Consider the following 22,392-nt stretch of genomic DNA (forward strand, 5'->3'; position numbering starts at 1 on the left):
TCATGGTTCGGCAGTCTTGCTTGAGTTTCAGCAAAATCTTCCCTACTAGAGGTATGGGAGGATACGCATACAGGATGCCTGCTCCCTAATGCAGGAGAAAGGCATCTGACACTAGTCTGTCGTGGGCCTGAAGCCTGGAACAGAACTGAGGGACCTTGTGATTGATCTGAGTGGCAAAAAGATCCGAGGGGGTGCCCCACGCTCGGAAGATCTTGCGGACTACGCCCATGTTTAGAGACCACTCGTGAGGTTGCATTATCCTGATCAGTCTGTCGGCCAGACTGTTTACACTTGCCAGATAAGAGGCTTGGAGAAACATGCCGTGACGGCGTGCCCAAAGCCACATATGAACAGCTTCCTGACACAGAGGGCAAGATCCGGTGCCCCCCCCTGCTTGTTGGTGTAATACATGGCAACCTGATATTCTGTTTGAATCAAAATGATTTGGTTAGCCAGCCAATCTCTGAAAGCCTTTAGAGTGTTCCAGATTGCTCGCAATTCCAGGAGATTGATCTGAAGACCTTTTTCCTGAAAGGACCAGGCTCCTTGAGTGTGAAGCACATCTACATGAGCTCCCCACTCCAGGAGGGATGCATCCATCGTCAGCACTTTTTGTGGCTCAGGAATTTGGAAAAGACGTCCCAAGGTCAAACTGGATCGAATCGTCCACCACTGCAGAGAATTTCAGAAGTCGGTGCACAGTTGGATTACATCCTCTAGACTCCTCACAGCTTGATACCACTGGTAAAGCTAGGGTCCATTGAGCTGATCTCATGTGTAGGCGTGACATGGGAGTCACATGAATTGTGGAGGCCATGTGCCCCAGAAGTCTCAACATCTGCCGAGCCGTGATCTGTTGAGACTCTCGAACTATGGACACCAGGGACAGGAGGTTGTCTGCCCTTGCCTCGGGAAGATAAGCTTGAGCTGTCTTTGTGTTCAACAGAGCTCCAATGAATTCCAACTTTTGAACTGGGGTGAGATGGGACTAATTGATCATGAACCCCAGTAGTTCTAGCACCTGAATAGTCATTCGCATGGACTGTAGAGCGCCTGCCTTCGAAGTGCACTTCACCAACCAATCGTCGAGATAAGGGAACACATGCACTCCCAGTCTGCGTAGCGATGCTGCGACTAACGCTAGGCACTTTGTGAACACTCTGGGAACAGATGCCAGCCCAAAAGGCAGTACACAGTACTGAAAGTGCTGTGTTCCCAGCTGAAATCGAAGATGCTTCCCGTGAGCTGGGAGTATCGAAATGTGTGTGTAAGCATCCTTTAAGTCCAGAGAGCATAGCCAATTGTTTTCTTGAATCATGGGAAGAAGGGTGCCCAGGAAAACCATCCTGAAATTTTCTCAGACAAAAAAATTGTTCAGGGCCCTTAGGTCTATGATGGGACGCATCCCTCCTTCTTTTTCTGCACAAGGAAGTACCTGAAATAGAATCCCTGCCCTTCTTCCCCTGGTGGAACGGGTTCGACTGCTTGGGCCTTCAGAAGGGCGGAGAGTTCCTCTGCAAGTACCTGTTTGTGCTGGGAACTGTAAGAATGAGCTCACGGTAGGCAAGTTGGAGGTTTGGATTCCAGATTGAGGGTGTATCCTGACCGGACTATTTGAAGGACCCACCGGTCGGAGGTTATGACAGGCCACCTTTGATGAAAAAATATTAACCTCCCCCCAACCGGCAAGTCGTCCGGTACGGACACTTTTACAGAGGCTATGCTTAACTGGAGCCAGTCAAAAGCCCATTTCCTGCTTTTGCTGGGGAGAAGTACGGGCCTTAGAAGCATGCTGTTGACGAGAATGAGTGCACTGGGGCTGAGCCTGGGAGGGCTGTCAAGAAGCAGGAGTGTACCTACTCCTAGGATAGGAATAGGGAGCACTCCTTCCCCCAAAAATACCTCCAAGATGAGGAGGTAGTAGCAGAAGATGCCCGGTGGGAGAGAGAATACACAGCATCATTATTCTTCTTGATCTGATCAACACGATCCTCTACTTTTTCACCAAAAAGGTTGTCGCCCCAGCAAGGAACATCCGCTATTCACTGCTGTACCGAATGATCCAGGTCAGAGACTTGCAGCCATGAGAGTCTATGCATCACTATACCCTTGAGCAGCAATCCTGGATGCTACATCAAAAGTGTCGAACGTACCCCTGGCCAGGAATTTTCGACACACCTTCTGCTGCCTGACCACCTGGCGAAAAGGCTCGGCTTGCTCCGGAAGGAGTGCATCAACCAAGCTAGACAGTTAACATATCTAGTCCCGCAAGTGAACGCTCGTGAAGAGCTGGTATGATTGGATTTTGGCAGCGAGCATAGCGGCCTGATACGTCTTCCTCCCAAAAGAATCAAGAGTCCTAGCTTCTCTGCTTGGGAGAGCCGAAGCATAGTCTCTAGTACTCCTGGCTCTCTTGAGGGCGGAATCAACCACCATAGAATTGTGGGGTAACTGAGACCTCATCAATTCAGGTTCACCATGGATCCGATACTGGGATTCAACTTTCTTGGGGACCACAGGGCCAGACAGAGGGGCCGACCAGTTTCGCATAAGGACTTCCTTCAGTACTTTATGCAGAGGGACTGTCACAGCCTCTTAGGTGGAGAAGAATAGTCCAGGACTTCGAGCATCTCAATCCTGGGTTCATCCTCAACCTCCACAGGGAAGGGAATAGCCATAGCCATTTCCGAGACAAAAGAGGGAAAGGAAAGGCTCTCTGGTGGAGATAGTCTCCTCTCTGGTGGAGGGGAAGGGTACCTGGGATCTTCCTCTGACTCCCACAAACGCTCCTGCTCAGTATCAAGTAAGACCTCTCTTAAGGTACTCCGACACTGGACCTGCCTCGACGCCGAGGAACCATGTCCTTGATGGCGATGTCGAGAGGCTGACACCCGCTCGGACTGCGGTGAAGCTTCCTCCACCGACGTTGAAGGGGAATCAACCTGGGTGGCAGCTGACGCCGATGCCACAGGCGGCATCGCAGTCAGGGACCTCACCACAGGAGAAGGACCAGACACAGCTGCAGATGGTGAAGAAGGCGCAAGCACCCCAGACACTGAAGCTGACTGACATAGCAATTCCTCTAGAAGTTCTGGAAATAAGGCCCGGATGCGCTCATCGAAAGCCACCATCGGAGAAGGCTGCAGGATCAGTGGAACAGGCAGTATCAGAATCTGTGGAGGCTCGGGAGCAGGTACCGGGCTGCTAGGAGACCTACGCATCGGCACCTCCTGTATCGAGGGGGAGCGATCCTCTCGGCACCAACACTTCTCGGGTGCCGACTCTCTCAATGCCCCAGAACTCCCGGCACTGTGCATCGAAGGAGAACGATGACTGTGCTTCTTCGCCTTCGCTCGATTCCTTCGAGACTCCTCGGTACCGATGAGGACATGGAAGCCTCACGTCTCCTGAAGGTCGGTCCCAGGGGGCCTGCATAACAGGAGGCCTCGAGGCAGGTGGAGACCCACTCGACGCCTTGCTGCTCCCAGCGCGAGTTGGCCTCTCAGCACCCATTACCTCCCCTCCTGATGTCGATGCTCCTTTCGATGTCGACGCCATCGAACTCGGAACCGATGTTGACGGACTGGACAGAGCCCCAAAAAGCTTTTCCAGTTGGGCTTCTTGAGACACTTGGGTCCGTTTCTTCATACGAAGACACAGACTACAAGTGGCGGGTCGGGCCCTAGGCACGGGATATACCAAGCGTGGGTATCGGTACCTGAGATGGTCTGGTTGCACAGAGTACAACGTTTGAAGCCGCTGGATGTCTTTGATGACATGGAAGGAAAAACGGTTTTGGCAAAATTAAACGACGCAATCGTGCCAAAATAGTAAAGGGCACAAAAAGGGAGAAACCCGGCCGCATTGAAAAGAAAGGAAACTTAAAATAGGCAAAAACAAAAGGACTATGGGAGTAAATATTTTTTTTTTTTTTTTGAGAAAATGACAAAATAAAAGAAAAAGACAGAAAATAGTCATCAGACTCAGGTTTCTGGGCCAAAAACGAGGAGATGAGAAAAATCCTGTCACCTCATCGCGGAAAAAAAAAAGAACTAAGGGGCATGCTCGCGCAATGGGCGGGAAGTCGTCCACGCATGCGTGGTGCGCACGATTCACGTGCCAGAAGACTCTGGGGAAAACTTTTTTGCTTTAAAAAGTTGCTGTTTCCTGGGCCAACAAGGACGTCGACACACATGTGAGAACAAGCAACCTCAGAGAAGGGAGGATACGCATACAGAAGACCTATTCCCCAATGAAGGAGAAAGGCATCTGTCGCTAGTCTGTCGTGGGCCTGAAGCCTGGAACAGAACTGAGGGGCCTTGTGATTGATATGAGTGGCAAAAAGATCCACCAGATAAGTAGCTTGGAGAAACATGCTGTGACGGCATACCAAAAGCCATATCTGAACAGCTTCCTGACACAGAGGGCAAGATCTGGTGCCCCCTTGCTTGTTGGTGTAATATATCGCAACCTGATTGTCTTTTTGAATCAAGATGATTTGGTTGGACAGCTTGGTTGGACAGCCGATCTCTGAAAGCCTTTAGTGCGTTCCAAATTGCTCACAATTCCAGGAGGTTGATCTGAAGACCTGTTTCCTGAAAGGACTAGGCTCCTTGAATGTGAAGCCCATCTACATAAGCTCCCCACCCTAGGAGGGATGCATCCGTCATCAGAACTTTCTGTGGCTGAGGAATTTGGAATGGTTGTCTCATGATCCTCTACTTTTTCACCAAAACGTTTATCTCCCTGGCAAGGAACATCCGCCATTCGCTGCAAGACTGAATGGTCCAGGTCAGAGACATGGAGCCATGAGAGTCTGCGCATCACTATACCCTGGACAGTGATTCTGGATGCTACATGAAAGTGTCGAAAGTACCCCTAGCCAGGAATTTATGACAGGCCTTCCGCTGCCTGACCACCTGGCGAAAAGGCTCGGCCTGCTCCGGAGGGAGGGCATCAAGCAAGTGGACTCTCATGAAGAGCTGGTATGACTGAATTCGGGCGGTGAGCATAGCGGCCTGATACGTCTTTCTCCCAAAAGAGTCCAAGGTCCTAGCTTCTCTGCCTGGGGGCGCCAAGGCATAGTCCCTAGTACTCTTGGCTCTCTTGAGGGTGGAGTCCACCACCACGGAAATGTGGGGTAACTGAGACCTCATCAACCCATGTTCACTGTGGATCCGATACTGGGATTCAGCTTTCTTTGGTATCACGGGGCCAGACAGAGGGAACGACCAATTCTGCATAAGGACTTCCTTCAGTACCTTATGTAGAGGAGCTGTCAGCCTCTCTAGGTAGAGAAGGATAGTCCAGGACCTCGAGCATCTCAGCCCTGGGCTCATCCTCAACCTCCATAGGGAAAGGAATAGCCGTAGCCATTTCCCAGACAAATGATGTTAAGGACAGACTCTCCGGGGGAGATGGTCTCCTTTCTGGTGGAGGGCAAGGTTCAGAGAGAATCCCATAGGACTTGTCAGAAGAAAAGTACCTGGGATCTTCCTCTGACTCCCACAAACGCTCCTCTTCAGTATTGGATAAGTCTTCTCTCATGGCACTCCGAGACTGTCTGCCTCGATGCAGAGGATCAACGCCCTCAATGGCGATGTCGAGAGGCTGACGCCCGCCTGGACTGCGGCGAAGCTTCCTCCACCAATGTCGAAGAGGAGCCGACCTGGGTGGCAGCTGACACCGATGCTGCAGGCGGGCATTGAGGCTTGGTACCTCACCGCAGGTGAAGGGTCAGACGCCTCTGCAACAGACGGTACAGAAGGCGCAAGCACCCCCAACACTGAAGCAGACTGGCGCAGCAGTCCTTCCAGAAGCTCTGCATGTAGGGCCCAGATGCACTCGTCGAGAGCTGCCATCAGAGAAAGCTGTGGGGTCGGTTTAACAACCGGTGGCAGAATCTGCCGAGGTTCGGGAACAGGTACTGGGCTGCCAGGAGACCGATGCATCAGCACCTCCTGTATAGAGGGGGAGCGGTCCTCTCGGTGCCAACGCTTCTCAGGTGCCGAGTCTCTCGACACCAAGGAGCTCCCGGCACCGTGTGTCGGAGGATGACTGTACCGATGAGAATGACGTGGAATCCTCACGTCTCCTCGGGGGCAGGGTCCGATGTAGGTCGGTCCCGGGGGGCCTGCTTAACAGGAGGTCTCAAGACAGGTGAAAACCCACTTGACACCTCACTGCTCCCAGCGCGAGTTGGTCTCTCAGCAGCCATTACCCTCCGTTCCCGACGTCGATGCCTCCCTCGATGAAGACGCTGACGACCTCGGTACCAATGTCGACGTCGAAGGACCGGTCTGCTGGACTTTGAGACACTTGAGTCTGTTTCTTCATACGAAGACACAGACTACAAGTGGCTGGGCTATGATCAGGCCCAAGGCACTGGATACACCACAGTTGCAATAAGATACAGTATATAAATTGATATAAATAGAGTGTCGGTACCTGAGATGGTACGGTTGCACCGAGTACAACGTTTGAAGCTACTGGGTGTCTTTGATGACATGGAAGGAAAAACAGCTTTGGTGAAATCAAGACGCGACTGTGCCAAAAAAGAAAAGGGAACAAAAGGGGAGAGACCCGACAGCGCGGCCTAAAGGCTGGCTGCGTCGAAAAAGAAATAAAACTTAATTGGAGAAAAGTAAAACTAAAAAAAAAAAAAGGAAGGAACTCTTTTTTTTATTTTTTTTATAAACAAAGTAAACAAAAAATGCGAAAAACTCACGAAAGCGAAGACTCTTTTAAACGAGGAGCACAGGAGGAACCTGCCACACCTCATCGTGGGAAAAAAGAAACAGAGACGCGCTCGCATGGCAAGTCAGTCCGCGCATGCATGCGCGCCAGAAGACCCTGGCAAAGCTTTTTTATATTTTGCTTTGAAAACGCCGATTCCCGGGCCAACGCAGACGTCAACCCACATGTGAGAACAAGCAGTTTGCTTGTCCTCTGAGAATATGAGGTTCCACACCTCAGTCGAAATCCAGATTGAAAGGGACTAAATGCCCCTACCTGCTCAAGGTATTCAACCAGTTGGCCTAAAATTACTTTTTCTACCAATCTCAACTGACTACAAAGGTTTGAGATAAGCCTATAGTTGACAATGCCTGTACTGTCCTTATTCAGATCTTTCAGAACAGGACGTACAACTGATCTTTTCCAATCATTAGGGAGAGTCTCCTCCTTCAAACTCTTACATACCACAGAGTACAGTAAACGTTACTATCCTTGAGACCTTCATCTAAGCCTGGACAAGGGGATTAAATCCCATGACCCTCCCCGCTGGTTAACCTCGATACAGGCAAACTCATCCCAAACAGTGCAAGAAAAAAAAAACTTCACACCCTCAACCCTCCTATCCTCCACTACATGGCTTAATAAAATTACATCAACACTTGACTCAACTATAGCATCCTATCCCCTGGTCATACACAGGTCTGCAACCTTATCTAAAAAATACTGTGCTGAGATTTCTGCTTTCAGCCTGGGCAGAGAATCTTGAACACGCCCCCTCAGGGCTAAAACTTCCCGTCCCACTAAGTCTTTATGACTTCATTTTTGCAGCTTTCTGATTAGTATAAAACCGCTGCTGCTCCTGTAAAACTAACTTATCTGCAGGAAGTCTAGTTTTCCTCCACCACCTCTCGGTCCTCCGCACCTCCCGTTTCAGTAGTCCTAATCTCCCATGGTTGGTGTTTCCCAACACCCACAGGACCTATCACCCTTCAGGGTACATCCGCTTCCACAAATTAGAGCTCCATACTGTCAACTGTTCTTCCAAAGCAGACAACTCCTCCGGGAACTGAGCATCCATAGGCAGTAACCTATCTAAGTCTACCACCGAAAACTCCCTTTTCAACTTCTCCCTCTCTAGTCCCCTAGCACTAGGCTCTCGCTGCACTTTCAGTCAAAACTGGACAAAAAATGGTACAACCGAGAGACCGGAACTGGGGAGGTAGCCAAAACTTCACAACAAAATTCAGGCCCTAAAAATATAATCGCCAAACCAATAGTTTTCAGTGGGACTCATATAATGTGGAAATTATCAAGATTTGGCCTCAGCTATACTCAAACGAAGGGCTGATCTGAAACCTGTTACTTTGAAACTTTGTGAGTTGGGCATTCGTTACCGATGGAGGCATCCCTTTGCCCTCATTTTCTATAAAGATAGACATATGCATCAAGTTAAATCTCTGTCCGAGGCACGTTGAGATTTTTCCAGAAGTGGGGCCCAATGGCAGCAATACCAGCCTCGAGTTCAGCTTGACCCGCTCCAAGCTTGAATTCTCACCCTAAATGGCAACAGCTGACGAAGGGACACAAGCTCCTGCAATGCCAGCAATCCGTGGGTCAGCTCATGAGATATACTTACCAGAGCCCTTTTGCTCTTGCCAGAAAGGGTGCAATGTTTGGGTGCCTATGGGGAACTGTACATTATAAAATTAATTTTGCTCTCTGCTGGTAACATTAAGTGGGCTGCCTAGATTCTCTTGCAGTATTACTGGTTTATTCTCTGGTTGTTGGAGATTCTCAGTTCAATGTTGTTCAATGTTATAATGGTTTATGCTGTGGATGGGGGACTGGGGCATATTTCCTGTTTGATACCTCTCCTCTTGCAGGTGGGGGGTCTTAGATTCATGAGGGGGGTAAGGGGTGGGATGGGGGAGATTATGTAAGCAATGTTATACAAGCTGGGGGAGGACTGCGGGGGTGGGGGGAGGGGTTGACGGGAAGATTGGGCAATGGGGTATCTATGATATATTTTCCTCAGTTTTGCTTAATATTTCACTAGTGATCCTGAAAGCCAGGGGGTTGAACTCTCCCATGTAGTGACAGCTCCTTTTTTGGGAGTTGATACGACTTAAAGTGGATATTGCCCTGGTTCAGGAAACGCATTTAAAATCAGTACATGAATATTTGTGTTACCATCGTAAATACCCTTTTCTCTATTTTGCTTTTAACTGCAATACTACTAAGACTAGGCGGGTACTGGTGGCCTTTAATGACTCTAGACCTTGGGAGATTATGAAGATTATCAGGGATAAAGGTGGACGCTTTTTGCTACGGATTCTCTTTAGGGGGACAGAAGTATACTTTAGTAAACATATATGGCCCTAATGCAGACCATAGAGAGTTTTTTTCTAACCATCTAGACCAGCTACTTTTGAAGCACAGGAAGGGCTTACTACTATTGGGAGGAGATTTTAACCTCACCTTGAACCCTCAGTTAGATAACTCTGCAACTATGGTACAAATATGCGCAGCAAGATCTTGAGCTGTTATATACATTACATTCCTCACACATTGGCAGCTATTAGACCTCTAGCGGCATGCCAATCCTGTTCGAGATTATACATATTTTTCCTCTATGCATACATAATTCCTTCTCTCGAATTGATTTTTGGGTGGGGGTGCCTCAATTCTTCCCCTTATTCGTGGCCACTGAATAGTACCTCGCACATGGTCGGATATCCCGGTTCTGCTACAGTTATGTTCTTTGTTGACATTGCGCACTCCACCGCATTGGCGGTTGGATGACACATTGTTAAACAATTATATTCAGCTGAATGATAATGGAGAGGTTTTCTCGGGTAATTTATGGGAAGGCCTCAAAGCGGTCATGTGCGGACACCTTATTGCATTGAAGGCCCATGTGTGTAAGGAACGATTCCTTGTAGAGGACCTATTGTGGAGATTGTTGGGAGTGCAAAACCTACTTCGCCAACAAGACCCTCAACCTCACTTAATAGACCAGATGCATAAACTTCAGCAGGAGCTACACGAGGTGCAATTAGCTGATATTTCTGAACTTCAGCGGGTTTGCCAGCAGCACTTTGAGTTTGGCAACAAGGCTAGTAGACTCTTGGTCTATAAGCTTAAACAGCACGCAGGTAGAGTGTATATCTCTAGCCTTAGAGAGGACAATGGTGAGGTACACTCTGACCCTGTCAAACTGCAATCCCTGTTTCGGCAGTTCTGTGAGACGCTCTATACTCCAGATAGTCATCTCTCTGAGGATTCCATTTCTACCTATTTAGGCCACGTTGTTTTACCCAGGTTACCATACTGTGGTCAACAAATACTTTCTAGGCCCATAGAACTGGATGAGATTCACCAAGCGATTCATGCACTGCCCCCTAGTAAGGCTCCAGGCGCCAACGGATTTACTAATAAATTCTACAGCTGGTGGTTGGGAGGCAGGGATAGTGCTGGGCAGACTTATACGGTCTGTGCCCTGAAGAGGACAGGTACAAATCAAGGTAGGGTATACACAAAAAGTAGCACATATGAGTTTATCTTGTTGGGCAGACTGGATGGACCATGCAGGTCTTTTTCTGCCGTCATCTACTATGTTACTATGTTACAGGACATTTGGTAAACTTTTGGTCCCATTACTCCTGTAGGTGTTCAATTCTTTTGATGAGGGTCAACCACTCCCCGGGATGTGGAACTTAGCTACTATAATGGTCATACCTAAACCTGGCAAAGATCCTCAATTATGTAGTTCTTATCAGCCCATTTCTCTTTTGGGAGTTGATTATAAAATCTTCACCAAGATCTTAGCCTCTCACTTGCAGCATTATCTCCCACTCTTGATCCACGAGGACCAGGCTGGCTTTATTCAGGGGTGCCATATATGTAGAGCTCTTCAACTTGTGTATTATGCTCAAGCTAAAGGGACCCCCTCTGTGCCTAATGTTGTTCAATGTTGAAAAGGCGTTTGACAGGGTACACTAGCCATTATTTGCTGTTTTGGATAGGGTTGGTATTACTGGTCATTTTTCTCATTAGTTTCACCTTATCTATATAGCTCCCTGCGCCTCTGTCTGGGTTAATGGCCAGTGTTCTTCTCCTTTTTCCATGTTTTGGGGCACGCGACAGGGACTGTACCCTGCCTCCTCTTCTCTTTGCAGTAGCTATCGAACCTTTGGCAATCTATATCCGTGCACACCCGGTTATTAAGGACCTGCGACATGGGGTGGTCTTGTCTCAGGTTCTCCTTTCTGCTGAACATATACTCAACACTAATGGATCCGAATCTCTTTCCCAGCGGTGTCCTCCATCTTACAAGAATATTGCCAGGTTTTGGGCTTTAAAATCAATATGAGTAAGACGGAGGCTATGAATGTAAATCTTCCTGACCAACAAGTGGCCTTGTTACTGTTTCATTTTCTGTTTAGGTGGGCACCGCGATACATTCGTTATCTGACGTCACTTGGATGATCTCTACGAGGTTAATTTCATAGCTAAGGTCCATGAGATGTTCTTGGACCGTTGGGAGGGCTTGAAAATCTTCTGGCTTGGGCGCATTAATGCAGTCAAAATGATCTTCCTCACAAAAATACTGCATTTATTAATGGCGCTCCCCATTTCTCTACCCGAAAAATTCTTTTGGGGCTTACAGCGGAGAGTTTTTTCATTCATCTGGAAGAGAAGGCTGCCGCGGGTACGTCGTGAGGTGATGTACCAATTGCGAGTACAAGGAGGAATGGGAGTTCCATCCTTTTTTAAAAATATTATCAGGCAGTGCATCTTAGAATTTTAGTGGACTGGCTTCAAGGCACGAATAAAGCATGGAAATCTGTTGAGCAAACTTGGTTAGACTCTTACCCACTGAAAGCAGTACCCTGGCTGCCTAGACGGCTTTTGAGGGAGGTCATTCGGGGGGGGGGGGGGGGGGGGGGGTCCTCACCCCTTGCTTCAATGGCCTCTTCTCACATGAAGTAAGATTATGAAAAATATTTTCCAACTCGTACATATTTTTTTACATATGTTTATTCATTTTGCTCTACACTTTGTTCCAGGGACATTGTATTCTTGTTATCGTTCCTGGGAGGGTTTAGGATTATGTGAGCTTGGGAAAATATGAGAGGAGGGAGAATTATTTTCTTTTGAAGATGTGCGGGAGGAGTACGGTCTGCTTGCCTCCAGTGCTTTCCAGTATTGTCAGCTGCAAGATTTCATCCTACAATGGGTGAAAGGGAAATTGGGTTTGGTAGAGACCCTTCTTGAGCAAGCGATGAATAGTGGAGGGGGGGGGGGGTGTCTCCAGATTATATAGGCTGTTCTCTCTTATAAGCCTGTTATGTATTATCTGCTGAAGTGGGACAAGGCCTTAGGTGTATCTTATGAATACATACAGTGGGAGTGAGTGTTTAAATCTTTACTTAAGGTATCTATATCTAATACTTCAGTGGAAAATGTCTACAAAATACTCTGTTGCCGGTATTACCCCAGCGCCTGGCCAGGCTGTTTCTTTTGGGGTCAGCTCTGTGCTGGCGTCAATGTGGGCTGAAAGGGGATGTTTCACATCTGGTGGGCCTCACCTCATGCCCAAACATTTTGGACCAATGTTTTGAAATTTGTCTTAAGCTTGACCAAGGTTTCCTACCCCAAGAAAATGGATTGTCTTTTACACTTTAAACCCCAGGGAGTGAGGGTGTCTATCCATCGTATGGTCACACAAATTTTTGTAGCCAGCAAGCTTGTTCTAGCAGTGGCATGGAAACAGCCCACTCTTCCTGGACATTTGGTGATTTTCCGCAAGTTGGACTACATCCATCTGATGTACTCCAACTTGCATACAGGACACATTGCCATATCATCAAATTTGGGACTCATATGTGCAGTGGTCCTCACACCCTGACTTCATTCCTTAGTTCTTAAGTTTGGGGGGGGGGGGAGGGGAGGGCTTTTTTTGTGAGGGGATAGGAGAGGGGGATAATTCAGAGGAAGATGTATCTGGGACTCATGTTAGCTTTGATGTTGTTTACCTGTTTGGAGATTGTTCTATTAATGCCAATGTTATTGTATATGGTTTTCTTTTATCCTTTTCAATAAAATAATTAAAACAACAAACGGAATAAAGAAAGTGACTATTCTGGCCTATAGCAATGCAACTGGTAAAAATATTACCATCGACTTGTATTGGAAAATCGAATAGCCACACCAGGTCAGACCAATTGTCCATCTAGCCCAGTACCCTGCTTCCACAAGTATCTGGCAGAAACCCAATTAGTAGCACCATTCCATGCTAACAATCCCGGGGCAAGCAGTGGCTTCCCGCATGGCTAACTCAACAACAGACTATGGACATTTCCTCCAGGAACTTGTCAAACCTTTTTTAAAAAACAACAAGAACGGAAGATGTACAGAAAGACCAAACTAAAATCACAGGTGTAAAAAATGCCAAATTCCTTTATTAAGACTCTCTTTGTCGTTGTTAAACCTTTTTTAAAGTCAGATACGCTAATCTCCATTTCCATTTCCTCCTGCAATGAGTTAAAGCGCTTAACTATTCTTTGAGTGAAAAATATTTCCTCCTATTTGTTTAAAAATTATTTCCATGCAATTTCATTGAGTGTCTCCTGGTCTTTGTATATTTTCGAATGACTGAAAAATCGATTCACCTCAAGCTGCTTCACACCACCCAAGATTTTGAAGAACTCAATCATACCCCCCCCCCCCCCCCCTCAGCCGCCTCTTTTCCAAGCTGAAGAGCCCTAGCCTCCATAGCTTTTCCCTCATATGGGAGCAGTTCCATCCAACTTATTTTGATCAATCTTCTTTGAACCTTTTCTAATTCTGCTATATCTTTTTTGAGATATGGCAAACAGAACTGAACACAATACACAAGGTGAGGTTGCACCATGGAGCGATAGAAGCATTATAATATTTTTTGTCTTTGCATCCCTCTCCTGATAATTCCTAGCATCCTGTTTGCTTTTTTGGCTGCCACGTCTTCCAGTTTTCTAAGGTCTTCCTGCAATTTTTCACAATGTGCATGCGCTTTCAGAACTTTGAATAGTTCGTGTCATCTGCAAATGTAATCACCTCACTTGTCGTTCCAATTTCCAGATCATTTATAAATATGTTTAATGGAACTGGTCCCAGTACAGATCCCTGCGGCACTCTACTATTCACCCTTCTCCATTGAGAAAAATGTCAATTTTACCCTACCCTCTGTTTTCTGTCCAATAACCAATTCTTAATCCACGTAAGGACATTGCCTCCTATCCCATGACACCTTAATTTTTTCAGGAGTAGTCTCTCATGAGGTACTTTGTCAAAAGCTTTCTGAAAATCTAGATACACTACATCAACCAGCTCACCTTTATCCACATGTTTATTAACACCGACAAAGTAATAAAGCAAATTGGTGAGGCAACACCTCCCTTGGCTGAATCCATGCTGACTCTGTCCCATTAAACCATGTTTGTCTCTGTGTTCTGTAATTTTATTCTTTATTTATTATTATTAATAAAACAATGAAGCACAATCTGGAAATACTATAAAACTCCTGAAATGTTTTAGGAGAGCTCTGTTTCATGTCCACCCCCCCCCCCCACACAAAACTGAAGGGACTGATCAGACAACTATATATGGGAAAGACCACACATGCTCAAAAATGTACATCAGTTCTGAGCATAAAGGCAAGAGCTGGCAGTCCTAAACTTAAATTCTGCAGTCTATAGCGAAAAGAACAAAGTATAAAACAAATTACTTACTCTATTCAAATCTAAAAGAGGTTCTCCACTGTTAGGAATTTCTTTCACATCTGAATATTCTTCCAAATCAGTCTTCTCCTTGGCGACTGTACAACACACTTAATGTAGCAAGAATGTTTTGGTGAAAGAAGAAAATAAATTTAAGAGATTATTCCTCATCTAATATAAGGGAGGTCATTCAAGATTTAAAAGTCTTTCAAACAGTCTACATGACCACATGCAGAGAAAGGCATCTTGCCAGACTAGATTTAAACAAACTGTGACCTAAAATATAAAGTGTATTAGCTTTTTAACCAGGTACTTATCATACACACTTGGGTTAAGAAGACGCCAACTTTAGTTGTAATTCCAGCCCACCAAGAATCGGGCATTTAAGCCATGAACCATATTAAGTTCTATTACTTTACCATTAGATGTGCAATCAGGCTGATCAAGAAGGCCTGATTGCACATCTAATAAAGGAAAAATTATGTTCTTACGTGACAATTTTCCTTCTTTTTAATCATACCAGACCAGTCCAAACCAATGAGTTATGTCATCCACCAGCAGAAGGTGACAGAGAAAATAGTTCCAAATACTTCGGCTCTTAAGGGTATCATGCAGCTTGGAATGCTCAGTATTTTGAATAGCCAAGCAATTGTGTCAACTGGTAGAACCAAGAAAACAGACCCCCCCCCCCCCCCCCACACACACAGCTCACCGGAAATCCAAGAGCACCTAGGTGGGAGACCATTTGGGTCCCTAGAGTGACCTGAGGCAAGTCAAACCACCTATCAAGAAGCAAGGAGATGAACCACTCAGTCCTTTTGTCTATCATGCAGACGCACCCCTGAAACTGGAGAAACGAGTCAGCAGTGAAGCATAATTGAGAACCGTGTTGAGCTGGCAACGCAAAGTGGCACGGGAGTCACTGACATGGAGAAGTCGGGTCCTAGAAGTAACAACAATGGAATGACTCAAAGGCGACAGACAGGGTGGGTGTCTGTACTGCTCTGGTATCATTAAAGGAACGAAAATTATCAGGTAAGAACATAATTTTTCCTTCCTTGTCATCAATACCAGACCAGTCCAAACCAATGAGATGCAGCAAAGCAGTCATAGCATTAAGGTGGGAAAGGAACAACACGAATCGAAGGCCAGTAAAGCCCCAAAAGGACAAGGAAAATGTCTAGAAAGGCACCGAGAAGCATCCTAAAAGGGATCCGCATCAGGCGTCAACCCCCAGAGGAGCCCAAGTGCGGGAAGAAAACAGAATCCTTGAAAAGAAAGCAACCCAGCAGCACCTGGAAGAAAGCCAGAGACCCAAAACTCAAAGGAGCTTGAGAACGGAGTCTAAGGAAATTCTGAAGCCCTAACACCAGCCAATCGTCGAGATAAGGGAAGACATGCACTCCCAGCTTGCGTACAGACGCTGCCACCACTGCCAGGCATTTGAACACCCTGGGCGCGGAGGCGAGCCCAAAGGGTAGCACACAGTACTGAAAATCCTGTGTTCCCAGATGGAATCGAAGATACTGCCTGTGAGCTGGCAGTATCGGGATGTGAGCATAAGCATCCTTTAAGTCCAGAGAGCATAGCCAATCATTTTCCTGAATCATGGAAAGAAGGGTGCCCAGGGAAAGCATCCTGAACTTTTCTCGAATCAGATATGTTCAGGGCCCTTAGGTCTAGGATGGGACGCATCCCCCCTGTTTTCTTTTGCACAAGGAAGTACCTGGAATAGAATCCCAGCCCTTCTTGCCCCAGTGGAAGGGGCTCGACCACATTGGCGCTGAGAAGGGCGGAGAGTTCCTCTGCAAGTACCTGCTTGTGCTGGAAGCTGAAGGACTGAGCTCCTGGTTGACAATTTGGAGGTTTGGACATCAAATTGAGGGAGTATCCTAGCCGGACTACTTGGAGAACCCACTGATCGGAGGTTACAAGAGGCCACCGCTAGTGAAAAAATTTCAACCTCCCTCTGACTGGTAGATCGTCCGGCACAGACACTTTTAAGTCGGCAATGCTTGCCTGGAGCCAGTCAAAAGCCCGTCCCTTGCTTTTGCTGGGGATCTGCAGGGGCCTGTTGAGGCGCACGCTGTTGACATGAACAAGCGCGCTGGGGCTTAGCCTGAGCAGGCTGGCGGGAAGGAGGATTGTACCTGCGCTTATTGTAAGCGTAGGGAGCATTCCTCCAACCCCCATAAAAACGTCTACCTGAAGAGGTAGATGCTGAAGGCGTCCGGTGGGAGACTTTGTCGAATGCGGTGTCCCGCTGATGGAGCTGTTCTACCACCTGCTTGACCTTCTCGCCAAAAATATCTCCCCGGCAAGGAGCGTCTGCAAGCCACTGCTGGACTCGATTCTCCAGGTCAGAGGCACGCAGCCATGAGAGTCTGCGCATCACTATACCTTGAGCAGCGGCCCTAGATGCAACATCAAATGTATCATAAGCACCCCTGGACAGGAATTTACGACACGCCTTCAGCTGCCTGACCACCTCCTGAGAAGGCTTGGCCTGCTCCAAAGGGAGCTGATCGACCAAGTCTGCCAGTTGCTTCACATTATTCCGCATATGGATGCTCGTGTAGAGCTGGTAGGACTGGATCTTGGCCACAAACAGAGGAATGATAGGCCTTCCTCCCAAAAGAGTCCAGAGTTCTAGACTCCCGCCCCGGGGGCGCCGAGGCGTAATCCCTAGAACTCTTGGCTCTCTTGAGAGCGGAATCCACAACCCCAGAGTCATGAGGCAACTGGGTCTTCATCAATTCCAGGTCCCCGTGAATCCGGTACTGGGACTCAACTTTTTTAGGGATGGTGGAATTAGTTAGTGGTTTCATCCAGTTCGCCATCAATGTCTGCTTAAGGACATTATGTAGGGGAACCGTGGATGACTCCTTAGGTGGTGAAGGATAGTTCAGGACCTTGAACATCTCAGCCCTGGGCTCATCCTCAGTGACCACTGGGAAGGGAATGGCCGTAGACATTTCCCAGACAAAAGACGAGAAAGACAAACTCTCGGAGGGAGAAAGCTTTCTTTCTGGTGAAGGAGTAGGATCAGAAGGAAGACCACAAGACTCCTCAGCCAAGAAATATCTTGGGTCCTCCTCTGCCTCCCACGAGGCCTCTCTCCCTCGGTATCAGACACGATCTCTGACCGCAGTCTGAAGCCGGGCCCGTCTCGACGCCAAGGAGCAATGTCCTCGATGACGGTGTCGAGAAGTAGACTTCCGTGCCGACGGCGATGAAGCTCCCTCCACCAACAGGGAAACCACTTGGGTGGCAGCCGACGTCGGTGCCGAAGGCCGCAAAACGGATGGGGAGCCAGCCGCCGCATCTATCGACGGTACCGTAGGGGCAAGCACCACCAGTACCGGAACAGATGATTGCAGCAGCCTTTCCAGGATCCCTGGAAGAACGGCTTTGAGGTGCTCATCAAGAGTGACTGTAGAGAAAGGCTGAGGAGTCGGTGCTGGAGTCGAAGCCCGAATCCGTTGAGGAGGCGGAGGCGGTACCAGGCTGTCTGGAGAAGTGCACATCGACACCTCCTCAATGGAGGGTGAGAGGTCCTCCCGCATCAACGCTTCACGGTGCCAAATCCTTCGGCGTCCCAGAGCTCTCGGTACCGTGATGGGAGGGTGACCGATGAATGTGCTTCTTCGCCTTCACTTGAAGCACGGTCTCAGTACCCCCCGGTACCGACGAGGAAAACGTGGAATCCAAACGTCTCCTCGGGGTCGGGTCCGAAGAGGGTCGGTCCCGATGGCCCTGCACTGCAGGAGCCCTCGAGGCAGGTGAAGACCCACTCGATGGCCCACTGCTGCCAGTGTGAGATGGTCTCTGGACAGCCATTACCTGCACTCCGGAAGTCGATGCACTCTCCAGTGCCGACACCGCCGCCGCAGAGCTCGGTACTGCTGCCGAAGTCGAAGAAGCAGGCGAAGCATGGAACAGGCACTCCTACTGAGCTAATCTCGATGCTTGAGTCTGCATTTTAAGACCGCGGCACAAAGTATAAGCGTCGGGGCGATGACTCACCCCAAGACACTGAATACACGAAGCGTGTGAATCAGTGACCGAGATTGCCCGGCTGCATCGAGTGCACTTCTTGACGCCACTGGCGATCTTCGATGACTTCGACGGAAAAATAGTGGCGGTGAAATCAAAAGACGCGATGGCGCCAAAAAAGGGGAAAAACAAGACCCCGTATGGGCGGCTAACAGGGCTGCACACGAACGAAAACAAGCAAAAAAAACTTCCGACAAACTGGAAAAGGATGGGAAGTCGTCTAACTTTAAAAAAAAAAAAAAAAAGCGAGCATACTCGCGAAAAACGAAGCACAAGAGAAAAATGGCGAAAAATCACAGGGGGCTCTCTCCTGAGGCACAGAGTGACCGTAAACAGCCACCCTGACCGCGGAAAAAAAAAAAAAAAAGAGACCGAGGGGCACGTTTGCGCAGCGGGCGGGAAGATGGTTGCACAACGAGGGCTCTAGCAAACTTTGTTGCTAGGAAGAATTCCGGACCTAGGGCTGCCGTCAGACGTCAACCCATCAGTGAGAACAAGCAGCCTGCTTGTCCTCTGAGAAAATATCGTCACAACCCCCCATAAGAAGGGCAACTGCCCAGTCTAGGAGGAGACCTAATTGTCTGACAAGAACAAAGTCCCAGGCGCCAAATAGCAACAGAGACCTGCAAAAAAGCAGGAATAGAGCCTGCTCAAGAGCCAGAAATGGAGGACCGGTTGCTGTCTAGAAGATGGGACAGAGAGTACAGCCCAAGATGGAACCAGGTCTCACCTCCAGGGGCGTGACCCCGCTTCCTAAGCAGAGAGGATGAAAATGCCCCTACTGCCAGGAGCAAAGACACTCCATCTCCACAGAAAAGAAACCCTTCGAAGGGAGTAATGGAAAGAAAAGTGACACAATTGGGAATAGATTCTCAGGCAACCCGCCACGAGCAAGACTCGTCTGGCTCGCAAGTAGAGAGTCTGACTCACCCTGTCAAAAGATAAGGAAGCTAAACCTCTAGAGAGGGAACTAGGCTGAACGAGATACGAAGCAAGATGGCTTGACCAAAGACAAAGAGAGAGCAACTCATAGCAACAGTCTGAGTTCCGACATCCAGAGACCCTGCTCAGTTGACCAGCTGGGAAGGAACAAGAACTGACCTCCAGAAATGGAGCAAGGCCCGACAAACAGAAATACAGCCAGGCATGAACTCATAGATATCTTAGGGTACACCCTTCAGCGAAGGGTCGATCCCCAACCTCTGAAGATAAAGCAAGGTGTGCAGGACCCGATATCCGGAGATGGAGCAGGACTTGGCTGAATCACCAGAGCAAGGGGTACGCCGAACCTGCTAAACTCCAGACACAGCCATAAAGCTACACTTGTCATGCCACAACGGTGGGCTGACCCGCAAAAAAAAAAAAAAAAAAAAAAAAAGAGGTCATGGTCACCAAGCAGCAACCAGGCAAGGGTTGCCCTGGAACGTGGGGGAATAAGGTAATGCTCAACCCCCAGACGTAGCAACAGCTACTCGAGCTGCCTCCAAGTTCCCCCTTACAAGAAGGGTTCAAGAATACATGAAACAAAGGACCGAAACCCTTGCAGAGAAAACTGCAAAATAGCGAAATTGGGCCCTTGTGGTACACAGGCGGAAAAGGTATGTTCTCATCAGCTCCACAAAAGGAGATAGAGAGAGAGAGAGCGAGAGAAAGAGCTGTGTTCCCCCCAACAGAACGGGGCAGCGCTCTGCCGAAGAGAAGGTTTGCCATATCCACCAAGAGTGCAGTGTGCCAGACAGGTCAAGTAGCACGAAATCCACCAGGCAGACCGGAACAGGAAAACTGAGGCAGATAGGCTGGTGCAGCCTATAAGGACAGTCCACAGTGCAAACCAGGACTTGGGAAGTACCCAGAAGAGAGAGTTATACGGCCCCCCCAACAAGAGGAGTGGTACCTAGGAAGATGCACAAGCATGCCCAACCCCTGGAATCAAAGCTCCAAAGCAGGCGAACCCGGTGCCCCAATCGACAGAGCCCCACACTCAGCAAGACATGAGGAATTAACACCCCAAGAAGAGAGCTGTATTGAAAAAGCATAAGAAAGAGCAGTGCCCCTCCAATAAAAAACAAATAAAGATAGGAGGATGCCCAACCAGCACCTGAACCGGGCTCAGCGGCACCCCGCAACTTACAAACTGCTGAGCAGGAAGAACAGCCATGAAGAAAAAAAATCCCTATGGTGAACAGCTGTTCTTCAATCAGGTCAGCCCAACGAGGCACCCAATGGTAGCTGCAGAAACTCTCGAATGTGTGCAGTAGGAAGAGCGGACAGAAAAAAATCCAGTAACCAGAAAGGGACTGCTACCGCACATGGCAATAAAAAGAAGTACCAGCTGCCTCAGACTGGCAGAAGAGGCCTGAGATCAAAGAAAAGCCTGCCAAAAGAACCTCCAGTGCCCAGGATCCACAGCCAGCATTTAATGGCAAAACCGACCAGAGTCAGACACAAAAAAGATCATTGGTCGTTCAGTTTTTCTTTTGTTGTTTTTTTCGGGAGGCTCCAGAAGTAAAATAAAGAACTGCTTACCTTAGAAACACAGAACACCCTGCTACAAGCCCGCTGAGTCTCAAAGGTTCCAGGCAGGGGTGGAAAGGGTGAGGGAGGGACCCAGTACAACTAGATATCCCCTAGCTGACAGATGAGGGACCCAGAAGCACTGGGTATCATCTTAAAAGAACCAACAATTAGGTACCAGCACACCCCTGCTCAACCGTCAGCCAGCAGAGCTGGGACAGGAGCTAGCCAGCAGTCACCAAAAAGAGCTGCACATCTGTCCACCATCCGCTAGAAAATACTGAGCATTCCAGGCTGCACAATACCCTTAAGGGGCAAAGCACTTGGAACTATTTTCTGCTGGTGGATGGACATAAGTCATTGGTCTGGACTGGTCTGGTATTGATGACAAGGAAATTAATGTTTACTGCTTGATATCTAAATCCACTGACTTCCCTAAGAAACTCCAATATATTAAATTCACACAAGTCACCTTGTAGGTCACTGAATTCAGTACTATGAACTTCAGATTATCCAGTAGAACTATTTTAATAACCACTAAGATTCTTGGTTTCTTACGCTTTTGAAAACAAGTACTGTAGTACCATCATATCCCAAGCAAAATGTTGTACTTTGACTGAAGTGTGTTAGAATCAACTTCATTTACCAAACAGATGCACACAATAAAATTCTGTAAAATGACCCAGACATCATTGCTAAGTTTCTTTTGAAAATAATATATTTGAGAAGCTTTCATGGTGACATGTAAAAGACTGAGTACCAATGCTGGTAGGACCAAGAGAAGATAATACAAAAGGTATATTCTAGTCCTATATAAAATCCAACTGAAAGCAGTCCTGGCACAGTACTGCAGTGCAGATGATCTGATTTCATCTTTCCAATGGAGTTTGCAAGCCTTAGGCACATTACTCAAATGAGACCTGCAACCCCAGGAAGAGACATGAAGCAGCTAAGGGTAACAAATCTTATCCCCTGGCAGCTCTAAGGGCATGCCCCCCAGCCCCGTCCCTTCACCCAGCCCCCATCCCAATGTCGCAACCCACAGCACCAGCAGTCTCTTCCCTTTCTAGGGACAGCAGGAGATAACTTAAAACATCAACTCCTGCCATGGGACCAGTCTCGCAATAAAAACTGTGGGAGTGGTCCTGCAGCAGCAGATGATGTTTTATTAAGGTGTCTCTTGGTGCTGTTAGAAGGGGAAGCTGCCCAGATGGAGATCCAGGTGAGATAAAGCGAATGCTACATACCTGTAGAAGGCATTCTCCGAGGATAGCAGGCTGATTGTTCTCACTGATGGGTGACGTCCACGGCAGCCCCTCCAATCGGA

The 22,392-nt window shown here is 48.0% G+C and overlaps 1 protein-coding gene across 1 annotated transcript in view; it reads right to left on the minus strand.

Annotated features, from left to right (window-relative positions):
* The window catches only part of KIAA0232 (KIAA0232 ortholog), a 323,689-nt gene that overhangs the window by 33,971 nt on the left and 267,326 nt on the right, over positions 1 to 22,392 (minus strand). Inside the window, 1 exon segment of the mRNA XM_030192183.1 lies at positions 14,508 to 14,605. Coding sequence (XP_030048043.1) covers positions 14,508 to 14,605 — 98 coding nt within the window.

Source organism: Microcaecilia unicolor, chromosome 2 (assembly GCF_901765095.1).
Source record: "Microcaecilia unicolor chromosome 2, aMicUni1.1, whole genome shotgun sequence".
Lineage (NCBI taxonomy): Eukaryota > Metazoa > Chordata > Amphibia > Gymnophiona > Siphonopidae > Microcaecilia > Microcaecilia unicolor.